The sequence below is a fragment of the Misgurnus anguillicaudatus genome, chromosome 2, assembly GCF_027580225.2.
Source record: "Misgurnus anguillicaudatus chromosome 2, ASM2758022v2, whole genome shotgun sequence".
NCBI lineage: Eukaryota > Metazoa > Chordata > Actinopteri > Cypriniformes > Cobitidae > Misgurnus > Misgurnus anguillicaudatus.
Window position 1 is genome coordinate 44,769,598 of NC_073338.2, and position 16,432 is coordinate 44,786,029.

General features: G+C 36.4%; 3 protein-coding genes across 3 annotated transcripts; 1 reads left to right on the forward strand and 2 right to left on the reverse strand.

Annotated features, from left to right (window-relative positions):
- The first annotated feature begins 1,020 nt into the window (after positions 1-1,020).
- Positions 1,021-8,700, forward strand: LOC141350626 (E3 ubiquitin/ISG15 ligase TRIM25-like). Its single transcript, XM_073856422.1, has 5 exons — positions 1,021-1,722; positions 1,967-2,062; positions 4,905-5,138; positions 5,249-5,438; positions 7,501-8,700. The coding sequence occupies exons 1-5, from the start codon at positions 1,132-1,134 to the stop codon at positions 8,016-8,018; spliced, it is 1,629 nt and encodes a 542-aa protein (XP_073712523.1). The 5' UTR covers positions 1,021-1,131; the 3' UTR covers positions 8,019-8,700.
- A 379-nt stretch (positions 8,701-9,079) lies between these two features.
- On the reverse strand, positions 9,080-10,511 carry snapc3 (small nuclear RNA activating complex, polypeptide 3). Its single transcript, XM_055203427.2, has one exon. The coding sequence runs from the start codon at positions 10,444-10,446 to the stop codon at positions 9,301-9,303; it is 1,146 nt and encodes a 381-aa protein (XP_055059402.1). The 5' UTR covers positions 10,447-10,511; the 3' UTR covers positions 9,080-9,300.
- Positions 10,512-11,297: 786 nt separating this feature from the next.
- On the reverse strand, positions 11,298-13,630 carry ccl20a.4 (chemokine (C-C motif) ligand 20a, duplicate 4). Its single transcript, XM_055203428.2, has 4 exons — positions 12,739-13,630; positions 12,025-12,133; positions 11,820-11,897; positions 11,298-11,637 (listed from the first exon to the last, which is right to left on the reverse strand). Exons 1-4 carry the CDS (start codon positions 12,812-12,814, stop codon positions 11,619-11,621), a joined length of 282 nt encoding a protein of 93 aa, XP_055059403.1. The 5' UTR covers positions 12,815-13,630; the 3' UTR covers positions 11,298-11,618.
- Between the last annotated feature and the right edge of the window lie 2,802 nt (positions 13,631-16,432).

Below are 16,432 nucleotides of genomic sequence, written 5' to 3' on the forward strand. Positions count from 1 at the left end.
TTACCATTCCCTTATGTAGGCCTTTTCTCAATCCGGTTGCAGCCTGCGGAGGTCGCATACGTAGTCTGCATAAAGTCTGGTTTATTTAAGTTAATTTGCAGGTCATAAGCATATTATATAACAATTTATGATTTACAAAGAATAATAGTCAACTTTATAATTTTTAATATTCTGAAATAAAACGTTTTGATGATGTATGCAGCCTAGAAATGCAACTTTCAGAGGCTTCGGATTAAGAAAGGTTGTAGTGTCTTTTGGGCCGCATTCCAGTATTTAATGGTTGCCATTCACCAGATAAACATCCATCAATAACCCAGCACATTACTAGAACAAACAAACCTCAGAAAGTATAATAGTTTTAATTAGAAAATTAAGTATTAAATTGATCTGAACTTCTCCAATGGTTAATGAGTGTTTATATTGTGTTTTTGCTTTAAATATATGAAGAGTTTGGTTCCAAAACCAGATATGTTTAAAAACAATAAACAAAAACATGTTTATGATTATGCTATCATGTTTTTATTATGTTTTATTGGGCTACTTTTATGTGCTGTATTTTGTTTTTGAGGGCTTAGGGTTAACACTTAGCCAAGGAGTGCATTCAAGGTACACTACATCCAGCACATGCACATGATGATTATTTGTTAGTCAGATGTAGGTGACTAACAGCTCCCTCAACTGGACAGTTACGTTTAGCAAACTATTTCATTAGCCTATGTTTTTTTTCACCAAAGAGCCAACATTAAAAGTTTAAAAGATTTAAATGAGTCTAGAAAAATAAGGACAGTCGGTTCTGTCAAAAGTCTTCCCCTAAATGCCGCAATAAAAATTTTTAAAAAATTGTGGTAAAGTAACCATGGCTAATTTTCATGAGGGTATTGATGTATAATTTTACTTTTAGTCTCAAAATATTGTGCGGGAAAACCACGACACTGGCAGCACTCCATGTAGCCTAATGCACACCTGTGTGTGAGATTGACGTTTGAAGGACTTATTAGATTGACACACCTGTTTGCACACGTTTCATAAACAGAACCAGGAAATTCTTGAGTTCAGGTAACGTGAAACTAAACTGATATCAGGTTGTTGCTGTTTTGTCTTTCCGTCTGATTGTACTTACTGTATAGTTAAATGGCAGAAGCCAGTATTTCAGTGGTTCAGGATCAATTCAGCTGTTCAATCTGTCTGGATCTACTGAAGGATCCCGTGACCATTCCCTGTGGACACAGTTACTGTATGAGCTGTATTACAGACTGCTGGGATCAAGATGATCAGAAGAGAAACTACAGATGCCCTCAATGCAGACAGACCTTCAATACAAGACCTGTTTTAAATAAGAATGTGGTGTTTGGTCAGATGGTGGAGATGCTGAAAAAGACAAGACTCCAGATTGATCGACCTTCTCCCAGTTATGCTGGACCTGGAGATGTGAAGTGTGACGTCTGTACTGAGAGAAAACACAAAGCTGTCAAGTCCTGTCTGGTGTGTCTGAACTCTTACTGTCAAAATCATCTTGAACAACATGAGAAATTCTTCAAAGGCAAGAAGCACAACCTGATAGACGCCACTGGACGACTTCAGCAGATGATCTGCCCACAACATGAGAAACTTTTAGAGATTTACTGTAAAACTGATCAGCACTGTATATGTCTCCTGTGTATGGTGGATGAACACAATGAACATAAGACTGTATCAGCTGCAGCAGAGAGGACTGAGAAACAGGTAAGAGATGAAAACATTGAGTGATGTTTAATGTCATCAGATGCTCTAACTGTATAGTGTGCTCATGTTGTTTTATCATCACCCATCAAGCAAGCCTACGATGGCCCTTCATGGGCATAGCCACAGGGCCCCCAGCAGGTTTTGCTCATTAGCAAATTGTTGACCATAAAGGGCCATCATAGACTTGTTGCAGGGCAAACTATAGGCAGTTGTTTTGATTTATCATTATTTACACGTCCAACAGAAAGAACTGAAGGAGATGCAGAGAAAATACCAGCAGAGAATCCAGGAGAGTCAGAAGAAGCTTCAGGAGCTGAGAGATGCTGTGAAGACTCATAAGGTGAGTTTTGATCAGAAGAACAACTGCTGTCTGCTGTTTCAGATCTGTTAGGGTGACCACCTGTCCCGCTTTACGTTGTACTGTACAGCAATTTTACCCTTGGTCCCGCTTCACTTAAATTGAGCATCTATACCGCTTTTTCATTCAACCCTACCTAATTGAAAATAAATTCACAGATTCGTCCATGCGTATTGCTAACTTGTCTCCAATAGTTCAGAGGAGAGCAATAAAAGCGATATTCGATAGGCTGAGTCGTACGTCAATCAAACTGTTGGCTGGTCCACGAACACCTCCTCAAAATTGTCAACAATCTCAAATTGGAGAGCGCTGGTTCGTGCGATTTACCCCCGCCCGCGTGTTCGCGTGTCCTCGACACAATCACATCACACATGTTAGCAGTAGGCCTAGCCCTTCCTAGCTCCTATTTCGGTTGTATTGTTCTTGGCTTGTTATTTAGGTGTGTAGTGATGAACAAAAGACTCGACTTCACACCTAATAGCCACAAGACAACTTTATTTAACTTGTTTTGCTAACATGCATACCTGGTATGCAGCTCATGTAACAAGTTTGCTGAGGTTTTGCTAACGCAATAAGCCTATATCATGGCCATACAGGCTAATGTACTGTACTTAATATACTTAATAATCCATTTAAAAATCCATTTATTATTAAGTATATATTATTAAGTACAGTTGGATACAATAAAGTTTGCGTCTAATAATGCCATCATAATCACCATATGCAAATTATGCGATAACAAATTAAAATGCGCTAATGTCATAACATTTGACAAAGCACTGCAGGTAAATAGGATAAACAAAAAAACTAAGGCATATCACCACAGATCCTTCCCCGTTAAAGCAACACACTGTAGTTTTTCAACCTTCATAATATATTTCCAAGACCCTTGTGATGGTACATTCACTTACAATAGGTTGACTGACACGTATGCCATAGTCTGACGGGCTCTGTATCGCTTTTACTGGCACTATGGAACTTCAGGGTGCGGGTAGTAACCCGAGCACAAAAAGAACTACAAAATTTGACTGCTTTACGGCATACCTCACTTCCGCCCCCCCACCCCCATTTCCTCAAGTTCGGACGTGAGAGCCTAACTAGCGTTTGTTTGTGCTGTCACGCGGGTGTATGTTGTTATTATGGCCAAAGCAGCAACAAAACCCAAGAAGGCAAAGGTTTTGTCGGAGGAGTCTAGGAAGAGAAAAAGTGAGAGTGACAAAATAAAAGGCCGGATGAGGATAAACATTAGTACAGCGTTCGCTTGCTGGCGTGAGCTAAAGGAGGAGGAGGGCTGCCCGACCGATGCTAACTTGGCTGTCATGCTGTTGGACTAGTAAGTACTGAAGTGATTTTTTGTCTGCCTGACTATGTTACGGAAGCTATCTGGTCCTCCATTTATCCATATGAATCAAGTAATGCTAGTAGAGGAGTGAATTATCAATCTGGTAAATAGTTAACATGCTAGTTATCATGCTATCGCTATTTATAGGTAGCATTCTTGTTCTGATTTGAACATTGCAATTGATGACATGCAAATCGCAAATGTTTGATCTGAAATGTTTAGTCTACTAAAGATGTAGAAAGTGAAAGGAGGAAGATTAGTAACTTTATAATTGTGTTCATAGCTTCTGAGTTTGTGTATACTTGATTGTGTTGTTTCAGATGATTATTAGCTACAGACCCAAACAGGATTCTTGTCGCTAACGTTATTTTTTCTGAGGACGAATTCCCACACTCATGTTGTTCTTGTGCAATACTTCTGTGTGGTTAGATTCTACAAACATGTAGGGTTCAGTGCATGATGACTACCTCACCAAGTCTAACTCAAATGTGTTGCTTGTTCTGAATAATCAGCAAAGTAATTTCCCTGTTATGTGATGTTTGAGTTTGTGGGTATCTCACGTGTATCCCCTGGTGTAACCATGACAGATTTTACGACAGTAGTAGAAGACAACACTGTTTCCCAACTGTAGGGGGACCCCAAGAGCTAGACTTACATGGTGTTGCTTTAATGACTTTCCCCCTGAAATTTAAATATACAGAGTAGCATGTTTTGGTTAATTTAGAAGAAATCTACATATGCAAACAGATGAAGGGTAGTACGTAATTATGAGAAGTGCCCTTTGTCACAGGTTTAAACGTAACAGGTGAGAGTAGTGAGCTGCTTCGTAAGCTGAAATCTTTTTGTATTAATGTATTAAAATGATGCAGTCCACTTACCAGCATGACACTAAAACAGGTAGTGTTAATGGATACTTTTTAAGTACATGTGAGAGCCCATACCTCTTTACTTAAACAGGAGTATTTTTAAACATGCGTATCTGTACTTCTACTTGAGTAAATGATGTGTATACTTTTCCAATCTCTATATCAGGTTAAGCAGCCATGGCCAGTGTGGCCACAAATAAGAGACAATGCACTTTTAATAGCGGATGGACCGCAACATACTCTTGGTTAAGACCTGTAGATGGAAAGCAGAGAGAGCTTTTAGCATTTTATGCAAAAGCAGTTTTTCTTGGGGCATGGTGGTAGTGTCTTAATCTTTTGGTCGGTGGGTTTAAAAGATGTTTCTTGGTAAATTAGATAGACAATATATCTTAAGTTTAAAGTTATTACGTCTGTCCCACATTGTCCCACTTTACCATGCTACTTTTTGTCTGACTGTAGGTGACCACCCTAACTCTCATCCAATCAGTCAGTGAGGAGTTCAGTGCTGGATGACTTTCATTGAAGTTCACTGTGTGTAACAGACTGTGTGATGTACCAGTAAGAGCTGAATGAATGCTGCTGATTCTAATGCTCCTCTCTCTGTGTGTCCTAACAGCGCTCTGCACAGACAGCAGTGGACGACACTGAGAGGATCTTTACTGAACTGATCCACTCCATTGAGAGAAGACGATCTGAGGTGACACAGCTGATCAGAGATCAGGAGAAAGCTGCAGTGCGTCAAGCAGAAGAACACTTTGTGCGACTGGAACAGGAGATTGATGATCTGAGGAGGAGAGACACTGAGCTGGAGCAGCTTTTACACACAGATGATCACATCCATTTCCTCCAGGTAACAGAAATCTGAACATGACACATTTGTTGTATGTTTTACAGATATTGTATTTAAATGTTTCAGTGTCATCGGTTTATGTTTGTGTTGTGTTGTTTGTGTTTGTGTAGAGTTTCCAGTCTCTCTCTACTTCTCTTGAATCTTCAGACTCACTCAACATCACTGTCAGCTCTTTTCCCCCTTTTGATGATGTAGAAAAATCTTTGTCTCATCTGAGAGAAAAACTGGAGGATTTCTGCAGAGAAGAGATAGAAAAGATATTGAATAGTGAAAGTGAGACCAGGAAGCAGTTTCTAAATTGTGAGTCTCAACAAGTAAACATACACATATACATTACTAAAGATAATATTTTAAGCTGCAATCTGGGTGTTGGGTTGTTTTTAACACAGGGGGTTAAAATACTGGACAGAACTCAACAGTTGGGTTGAAACAACCCAGCATTGGGTAATTGTTTACGCCAGGGGTGGGGAACCCTGGTCCTGGAGGGCCACTGTCCTGCAGAGTTTTGTTCCAACCCTAATTAAACACACCTGAAAAATCTAATGAAAGTCTTCAGGATCACTTGGAAATGAAATTCAGGTGTGTTTGATTAAGGTTGGAACTAAACTCTGCAGGACAATGGCCCTCCAGGACCCAGGGTTCCCCACTCCTGGTTTATGCAGTGGTGTATTCTGCCCAATATTTACCCAGCTTTGGTTAATAACAACCCTGCAGATTCTAGCGTGTGGCATAAAATAAGTGTACATGTATATTTATTTATTTAAATATTTATATAATATTAAAACCCTACACAGTGATAGTCAATGTTGGGGAAAGTTACTTTTAAAAGTAATGCATTACACTATTAAGTTACTCCCAAAAAATGTAACTAATTGCATTAATTAGTTACTTTTTATGGAAAGTAATGCTTACGTTTCTTTTAAGTTACTTTTACGTAACTTTTTCTTACTTGGCTGAGGCTTGATCTCTTTCAGGCTTTTTCAGACTGAGAAGTTCTGCATTTAAAAATTGCATATTTCCATCGCAAAAATTTCAAGCTCTGGCCTGCCATCTCCTTTTCTGACTGAAACTGTTCCAGCTCAGGCTCTCACACATAAAGTGCGTTAATCTATGTTAATACGTTCAGTTTAATGCATTGTTTTTTACATTGAATGAATTAAACTGAAAATTAACTCGCATTAATTTTTTAAAAAAGTAGCTCAAATATTAATATGTAAATTTATAAAGTAATGCGTTACTTTACTCGTTACTTCAGAAAAGTAATATTATTATGTAATGCACGTTACTTGTAATGCGTTACTTCCAACACTGGTGATAGTTGATAGTTGGATGTGAAAAATAATAAAAAAGAAAAGAAATAACTGGTCTTGACAGTGAAACATAAAGGAACAGTATGTAAGAAATTAATATCAAATAATTATAAATTGGCCCTGATATGTCACTAGACATTAAGAAATAATTTTCATTTCAAATACGTATATCACTGACAACAGTGGTATGGCAAACATTTACATTCAAACCATTAAAGTCACCATGAAACGGAAGAAGCGATTGCCTTATTTTCCCCGTGGTGACGTATATCCGAATGAAATGGCTTTTGAGCCCTTACGAAAATTAACCATGGTTTTAATGTGGTAAAAGTGTAGTAACCATGGTTTTTTGGTCAATTGATTACTATGAGCAAAACCATGGTTTTACTACACTAACCATGATTTAACTATGGTTTTTGAAAACCATGGTTGTCAAAACCATGGTTATTTTGTGGTAACCATGGTTTTACTACAGTAACTATGGTTTTTTGGTCTTAACTGTAGTAAAACCATGGTTCATTTTCGTAAGGGAGATTAAATAAGGCAGGGCTGGATTTGAATTTGTCCATCGAGATCTGATTGGATCGTTTGAAGTTGGGTCGTGTTGCTATGCTAATCGCTGCGATCTTCTCCCGGACCCCGCCCACCTGCCATACTTATGACCGGAAGTGAAGAGAGATCGTTTTGAGATATTTGCATTTTTGATTAAAGATTATGAGCACACACGAATTTTAAAAAAATAATGAAGCTCACAGATAAGTCATTTGTTAATAATACCACAATATAAAAAAAAGATATATTTTTCATTTCAATTTCATTGCGACTTTAAATTTGTCACTGATGGGCTAATATTCAATTTTAGGAATTAATTTACTACTCATACATTCACAAACCTATTTCTACACACAGGATTTTGATAAATATAAGAGTAAAACAATCACATCTGATTCTTCCTTTTTAACACAATTTTAATGACTAAAACAATTTTAATAATGATTAAAATTCGAATTTACTATTTTATATATAGATTTTTTTTTATTTGTCTCTATCAGATTATTATCACTTCACTGCAGATCCAAACACAATGAATAAACGGCTTCGTCTGTCTGAGGGGGACAGAGTGATTACTGACACCAACAGAATGCAGCTGTATCCTCATCATCCAGACAGATTTGATCTTTGTTATCAGGTGTTGTGTAGTGAGAGTGTGAGTGGACGCTGTTACTGGGAGGTTGAGTGGAGTGGTATGGTGGATATATCAGTGTCATATAAGAGCATCAAGAGGAAGGGATGGGGTAATGAGTGTGAGTTTGGATGTAATGATCAGTCCTGGAGATTGTTGTGCTGTGGCTCCAGTTGTTCATTCTGGTACAATAACATTAAAACTAAACTCCCTGTAGTGTCCAGATCTTCTAGAATAGGAGTTTATGTGGATCACAGTGCAGGATCTCTGTCCTTCTACAGCGTCTCTGACACAATGACCCTCATCCACAGAGTCAACACCACATTCACTAAACCTCTCTATCCTGGGTTTTATGTGTCTGAATCAGTGAAACTGTGTGACATCTAACAATATAGACATTATACAAATAATATTGTTATGTCAGAAATGTGTCATATCAGAAGAACTCAATGATGAATTAACAACCATTTAATATTAAGTCACTATTTTTTAAATCACTGTATTAATACTGAACCAACATTTGTTAAAATCAAGCAGTGAAATAACCTAATTGGATTTAATAATGACAGTAGATTGTATATAAAGGATCCAAAGGAATATAAAGAGTCATCTCGGACAGTAACAACAGATCACACTGTATGTACTGTAAGTCTTCACAAACAGAATGAATGTTCTTTTGATTTACATTTAGTGACCCACTATGTCCATTTATTCTGCAAATGTATTTTGTAAAAGGGTTTGAGCTTTAAGTAAACTAATTTATACCCAGCTGTGGTTAAGGATCTCATACAAATGTATGTGTTCTTGTCAGCGTAAATCTATAATTTTAAATTCATGTTTAGTTTTGTTGTTTATGCTTGCTTGATATGAGTATTCATAAAGTTATGTACGTTTTTTATAGAAAGTTGTGCAAGACATCAAACTGCATATACTGTATGAAAACACTTTCTATCAGTTTTCTGAGCTATGTCGATACTAAAAATACTACAGCAGTAAGTGCAGCATAAACAAATGAATAATGTCATTTTTTTACAGCATTTTAATTGTTCTTTGGGTTACTTTATTTAATAAATTTGCTTGGCAGGTGAAGTGAGTCATTCATTCATGTCTTTATATTTTGGACTCTTGATTTATCAGCTGACACAGGTGAATGTAACAGCTTGATAAAAACAAATGTAGATCAGTACACAACACAGACTAATGACATTGAGCTTCTCTTAGTGCAGTTTAACAGCATTTGAAACTCAATCAAGAAGACTTTCATAGAGGAACGAACAAAAGTGGAATCATTACTGGCGTTACAGTCTTATGCTGTCCTTCATGAATCCTTTGACACCATTAACACAAACCCCTCAGTACACATTAACTAAAGTAATAAAGTCTGAAGAACTCTGATCACCAAATTGCAAATGTTTTATTTTTATTTTAAGTGTTTGTCATTTTTGTACAAAAAAATAAAAAATAAAAAATGGAGAACTTCATATAATCATCAAAAACTAAATGCATCATATAACTTTATATAAAGTGCTAAAGTAAAGTGCCATTTAACAGAACAAATGCTCTCCGTGTTAACATTGTTGAACATCATGTTAAACATTATGGAAATGCCACACTATATTTCCAAAGTCATTAGGCATCTGCAGACCACTTCTCCTCTTAAAGACAAGAATCAGTTAAAGGTGCCAGGATCAACATAGGCATAGGCCAGGAAATCTCCTATTTTGTTATTTTTATCATCGTAATGAAGCAATCGAAAGCACTGGTCACAAAACAGACAGGGGTCTGTAGGGGCCAAAGCATCATTAGTAGTAACCCATCTGCTGATGTAGGTATGACACACTGAGCACTTCCGGGTCACGACCCTGTGTTTGTAAGTGATGAGCGGGTAGAGTTTCTGATCCAAACAATCGTCCTTATGGACCAGTCTGACATCAGTGAGGACAACAACGTGTTCACAGTCACCCTGGTGTGTGTAGTAAAACGGGAATCCCAATTTCATCTTCAGGTCGTAGAAACACGTATCCTCCATCTTAGCTGACTTGAAATCTGGGAAGTCTCTGGTTTTGGCCCACTCTATTGTGGTCGTGCTGATGTCTCGGCATTCTGGGAAGCGCATGTCATTGTAGAAAGTGCCATTGAAGAAAAAGAAAGCCGACTTGTAATGATCTTTACTGACGTATTGCGGCACAGCATCCATATTGTTGCTGAATTCTCCAAACACCTGCAGATCACTGACACAGCAGATGGCATCTCTGAGCTCACTCAGCTTCTGGGAGCCCAAAACATTTAGGGTCTGATATGCCCTCACATGCTTAAAATGCTGGAACAGCGCAGGATACAACACATTAAATGTCAGGATGATCTCTCCCTCAGGCACCAGGTTCGCGGGGTCATCTGGCTTCTTACCCACACACATCATCTCCATTTCATTGTTATAAGCTTCATGTCTGTCCACGAGGTCCCTGGTTAAAGAGTCTTTATAATCTTGCCTCCTCTTGCGTAATTTTAATGTGGCGAGCTGGGGATCTGCTGGCACGGTGTCCGTGTCTTCATGTTCACCTTTTAGAGAATCAACACTGCATATGTTCTTCAGCTCCTCCAGGGTCTCGGCATCAATTCCCAAATCTTCAATGAGCTGCACGTCTCGTACTTCTGGGCCATGGTCGCTGTACGAATACACATCTGGATTCAAAGCATTCAGGTATAAATCTCTAAACGCACCGATGTGAAACTCTTTGGAGCTCACGTCTGTGTATTCATAAACGGGTATGTTTTCGTTTATAACTTCGCCGTGCACGCCGCTGCTTTCCGCCATATTGGTTTGTGAACCGTGAGTGGCGCAAGGGTTTGTGGGAAATGGTGTTTTAATCTTTCGTCACCGGAAACGATCTTTTATTGTAAAATACTGTCGAATATTCGTTTTATTTGTTTATAAATGACAAAACCTGGAAAAACAATGTAAATTCAAACGGGTTTAGCTGTTTACTATTAAAATCATAAACATTCCCTCATGTAGACCGTTTTTCAATCCGAAGGCTGCAGCCTCCGGAGGTCGCATATGCAGGCTGCGTACGTCATCAAGCCTGTTTTTTTTTTTAAGTTTGCTGGACATTACATTCGCAAGTCATAATCATATCACAACAATTTAAGATTTTTTAAAAGAATAATAGTCAGCTTTATAATTTTTAATATTAAGTCTTGATGACGTATGCAGCCTAGAAATGCCACTTCCGGGGGCTGCAGCCTTCAAATTGAGAATCGGCCGTATTGTGTTTTGGGCCTCATTCAAGTAGGATTTAATGGTTTCCGTTAACCAGATAAACATTCCATCAATAACCCAGCACATTACTAGTACAAACTTCAGAGAGCATTATGGTTTTTTTATTCCAAATATCCCAATAAGTATTAAATCCATCTGAACTTTTGCAATGGTTATTGCGTTGTGTTTTGCTTTAAATATATAAACAGTTCTTTAGTGGATTAATACACAGTCTGACTTGGTTAAAATTTGATGTTAAAAGAGCTTTCAAAAACCAAAATAACACAGACACTAAAGCAACACTGACATCTAGCGGCATTAATACCTTATAGCATTATTACTAACCCATGTTAATAAATATGATGCCTTTGGAAAATGTGTATACATAAAGTTTTAAATGTCTATACAATTGAATGAACATGTTTCCATTTCATTCAAATGTTTTGATTTTACCTCTGCCTAGAATCACATTTTCCCTGGTGTAATTTTGTAAAATGCCAGAGCAAAGTTAGAAAGAAGAATTGGGTGAACTTCCATAATGTAAACTATTCATATATATGATTGACCACAAGTGAAAAAAGGGAACAAAACTCATGAATAAAAGAGACGGACCACGTGGTGTAGATAAAAACACTTAAATTTATTAATTACAATATGTTTTATATATTATACGTTTATCCAGTGCATTCCAGTGCGAGCAATTTCAGGCAGATCAGGTGTCTATATTATTATAACTTTCTTTTTTTCCTGAAAAAGACAAATAAAATGTATTAATATTTTTTAGCTCATTCAGATGGCAGCTTTAACTTTATGTTATTTTACATTTTAGTATTAATGACATTGCAGATGTTAAATCTGCTACTCAACACATGCACTGTTTTTCCAATTATGTTGGTATGAAACACAAAGTTTGGTGATGCTTTACTCACTGGATATGTGATATGGCATTCTGAACCCAAAGGTCATTGGGGTTAGCACAGATTTGTCTGTTCTTCACAGTAATAAATCTAAAGACAAAAGAACAGATAAGAATAGATCAAATATCACAGATATTATATATCACGCACATGCACGCACACATCAATTTGTATATGTACACATATACACACATAGAGATCATTGATTTTTACTTACACAGTAGCAGGTATGTTACATGTCATGGTGTCATCTTGCTGCTTGTAATCTTTTAGCAGCTGTAGAGGAAAGGACTTTGTCGAATACTTGGTACAACACCGTACTGGACCTTAACACAAACAAACAAACATGAATTTCTCTTTGGTCAATGACACATGAACAACTAACCTGACCCAAAGCTTTTTTTAAATGATAATTCATCTTTGTTCCTGTTTTTTTTTTCTATCTCCATATGCTATGTTAACTTACACGTAACCTGAGGCACATCAACTTTTTGGTTATAATAAAGAGATTACAAAGCAGAGGGGAAGTTTTCAGTTCCTCACTAAAACCAACTTTTAAAAGAGTATATTACACATGACAAATGTGGTCACTATGAACACCCATTATATGGAAAACAAAACAAATGTAAGAATCTTCCAAATTTGCCTTTTATTTTCCACAGAATAAATATCAGCACTCCGGTTTCCTCTAGTGGTGGAAACTATGACAATATTTTACTATCCCCACCTATTGGCGCTCTACGCACCTGCAAACCCTGAATCATGCATTACTATACAGTGATGCTCAGATATCACTGTATAATAACTCATGATTATAAGTTATCAGATCAAATGCCTTCAGTTCTAAATTTAATGTGAATTCAAAGTATTAAAAAATACACCAAAACAAAGGAGCTATAATGATAAACATCATAAACATGTTTCAACTTACTGCTTTCACTTGAGTTGACCCAGATGCACAGCAACAACAGCAGCGTGGAGGATGTCAGGATGAATCTGCTCATCATTGGACGATATTGAGCTACTTGCGGATAAGAAAAGATAAATGAAATTATAAATATGATATGACGATCTTGACAGCTGTACAGTAGATTACAGTTTTAGGAGCTCTATGCGTCCACATTATTTGACATCCCAAGAAGCTACAATATATACAGGTGTATGGGGGAATTTGGAGACCACATTTTAGCGGAACTGAAGGGTGGAAAGCAGGGGGAAAATCAGGGTGTAAATGTTTGTAGGTCAGATAAAGGTGTGTGTCTTATCATGTGGGATATTCCATTTTTAGAAATATAATATGAACTGTAACATGAACATCTATTTTTTAATAATAACAGTGTTACTGGTGTCAAAATTACAATAATTTATTATTTATAATAATAATAATAATAATAATTTTGATTGTACAGTAGATAGACAGCAATGAATAATGGTAAAATGTTTTATGTTATTTAACACAAAAAGGACGATGCTCTGATTTCAAAGCAGTTCAAAGTTTTTGATTTCTTCATTTACATTTATTTGTATATTTATGTACAAGTATCTTATGTCAGCAGTATACAATTATAATAAAATCAATGTGGTAAATAAATTAAAGCTAAATGTAGAGGTTACACTCTTAAAAAAAGTGATGCCATAGAAGAACCTTTTTTGGTTCCACAAAGAACCATTTAGTCAAAGGTTTATTTTAAAGAAACATTTCTTACATTTTTATAATCTGAAGAACCTTTATTTACCTTGATGAATGGTTTTTTAGATGTTAAAGGTGCTTTAAAGCAGTGGTTCTCAAATGTTTGTTTTTTTGCGTGCACCCCCCAAACCGTCCATCCTTTCATGCCCCCCCAAATTATAAAACTTAAATTTGAATTAAACAAAACATGTTAGATAATACAATGTTGTACTGTTGGTTAGCCTTATTTTTCTGAGGTTTAAAAACACAGAATTTATGATAAATTAATGTATTTTATGTCGTATGTCATTTAAGGGGCCCCCCTGGCACCATCTCAGGACCCCCAGTTTGAGAACCACTGCTTAAAAGAACCATTTAGACAAAAAAGTTCTTCAATAGCATCGTGAAGCACCTTTATTTTTAAGAGTGTAGAAAATTGTTTTTAAAAAACAAATGTTTTCTTAAAGTCAGTTGTTGAGGTTGTAGCTTTTTACTTTAAAATAAAAGTACATATTTTTTTGTTCGTCCTAAATATTACTTTATTTACATTTATTAGTAAAACACGATGTATAAGACATTTAGTGATCAGAGATATGCATCTTTCCTGGCAGTATATCTACAGTATCACTCATCTATCTTCTCATCATCACAGCTTTGATCTGATCGAAACATCTGATAACGTGCCAGACACTTCTACTCGATCTCTCATATTTATGCTAAATATTAATTGTTATTTTTCTTCATTTTAAAATAAGTTTTTATATATATATATCTACTTTCAAGAGAAGTTAAACAATATAAATAAACCATAAATATTTAGTTTAACATCTAGCATTGTTCAAAGGCATTTCCGTTTTCTCATAACCTAACCCTGATTTCTCATCTCTGATCTCTTATCACAGCTGAAATCAGATTGCATGACAGAAACGGCATTAAGGTAAATTCCCATTCTGTCTATAAAAGCACATAGAAATGAATCTCAAAAATGTCAAGAAGGTTAACGCCTTTCTAAACCTGTAGGTGTATATTATGAAATCAAAGGGTTACTGTAGTAAATTCAACACTTTCAAGTGGCATTTTTAAGAGACATTAAAGTCGTGCAGCATATAGTGCAAATAATGTGGTTTTTAAAGGAAATTACTCTGCGGTAACGGAACACTGTAAGATTTCGTTCTCATTCTTATGACCTATTTCACTCCTCAATTTTAGGACATGTGTTACATAAAACATTACGACCTAGAAAACATACTAACCAAATCCGTTTGCACCCACTCAGAACCAATAGCATGTTAAAATGAGAACGAAAGTCTCGTTGTCGGTCTGGAACAATCCATTTGTGTAAGTGTGGTTGTGTTTAGTTAAATTATTTGATGCAGCATAAATTTGTGATGTAGTCATTTTAATACCGCAAGGTATTACCGCAAAGTCCCTGCTAGAAGTTTAGTTCCACATCAGTAGCACCATAACGCGCTTTAACAAATAATCTTGATTTTACAGAAGTTTGCTATTTAAATGGGCTACAAGACAATTGAGAGTATATAGAAAACTCTACAATTTCAGGATTCTTTTTAACAAAATCTTTTTTTTATCTATATTATATTATACCATATACCACAGGGCTGTTGAATGCTTTATTCTGATTGGTTGAGAAATGTTCCACGGATGTTGATTATTTTTATGATAAACGCACACATAACCTGTCAAATGTCTTATGAAAACCACCAGAGCAATATCTGTGGTAACCGTGGTATAACTGAAATAATTGACTCCGGTCCTTTGAATTATGTAAGGAATAATTGACGACAGGCCATTGAATTATGTAAGGAATAATTGACGACAGGCCATTGAACTATGTAAGGAATAATTGACGACGGGCCACTGAATTATAAGAAAATAGTGCACATCCAAGGTGGTAATGCGACACGGTGTGAAGTGGAATGCCGTTGCACTGCAGGTGCGCATTGTTTTCAAATAATTCAAGGGACAGGAGTGAACTATTCCTCTTGTGCCGCGGTTGCCACAAACATTGCTCTGCTGCCTATTTTTTTATTTCCAAGACATTTGACTGTTTAGGTGTGTGGTTTACAGAAAAATAACCAATCAAAATAAACCGTTCAAAAGGCCCATGGTATAATAAAGCAATAAGCCCCGCGAAGCAGTGGGTTACCAGTGCATTTTATATCAGCTGATGTCCGTGCCTAAAACCCACTTAGCTGTTGTGGAATGCAGTGTAACACCGCTGCTTCGCGAGGCTTATTGCGTTTATAAAACGGTTACTTCATATGCATAGTAGAATTTCATAAAATGAACACAAATAAGTTGTAATTATATTCGTACAAATATTACTCTTCCGCCAAACAAAGTAGTTCCTCAGAATTAAGTGTGACTGAAACAGAGCACAGTTCACAACCAACACAGATGCAGCAAAGACACAATGAAAATATGATTAAAGACTGTGGTGTTTATTTTTATAAATCAACATTTATCTAATTTATACATTAACATTTATATTGTGCAACTGTTGAAGTGATGATAAAATATGCTTGGAAGCATGCTTAACTCCCCATCAGCGTGTTTTTTTTTAAGTAGCCACCCAGTTTTAGTGTAATGCCTTACAGAAAAATTATCTTCTTTAAATAAACATAAAATATCAAATGAAAAAACAGACCCTCCGCTTAAAAAAAACTGTTTCATCCTATCTTCATTTGTTCTTTTATCACCTCTCAAATTTTCGGCTAAAAGTGGAGATAATTCCATTTTTGTGAAGAACTTTTGTAAGAGATCAGATTCAGAGCCATCAAAACTTACACAGTGTTTTTAGTGTTAAGTGAATGCGTCAGTGTTTAAGTTGGGTAAGATCGCCACCCAGTGGATAGCGGAAATATGAATTTGAGGTAGAAACTCATCAGGAAACGTTTTCTCTTTGCTGACGAGATGACTCAACAATATTTAATGA

Bases quoted from the DNA above. Each gene is read 5' to 3' on its own strand.
- ccl20a.4 (XM_055203428.2), bottom strand. From the start codon at position 12,814: ATGATGAGCAGATTCATCCTGACATCCTCCACGCTGCTGTTGTTGCTG. The intron at 12,134-12,738 runs GTAAGTTGAAAC...GTTTGTGTTAAG, and splicing joins GGTCAACTCAAGTGAAAGCA to GTCCAGTACGGTGTTGTACC. The intron at 11,898-12,024 runs GTAAGTAAAAAT...TTTTGTCTTTAG, and splicing joins TGTAACATACCTGCTACTGT to ATTTATTACTGTGAAGAACA.
- snapc3 (XM_055203427.2), bottom strand. From the start codon at position 10,446: ATGGCGGAAAGCAGCGGCGTGCACGGCGAAGTTATAAACGAAAACATA.
- LOC141350626 (XM_073856422.1), top strand. From the start codon at position 1,132: ATGGCAGAAGCCAGTATTTCAGTGGTTCAGGATCAATTCAGCTGTTCA. The intron at 1,723-1,966 runs GTAAGAGATGAA...CACGTCCAACAG, and splicing joins CAGAGAGGACTGAGAAACAG to AAAGAACTGAAGGAGATGCA. The intron at 5,139-5,248 runs GTAACAGAAATC...GTGTTTGTGTAG, and splicing joins ATCACATCCATTTCCTCCAG to AGTTTCCAGTCTCTCTCTAC.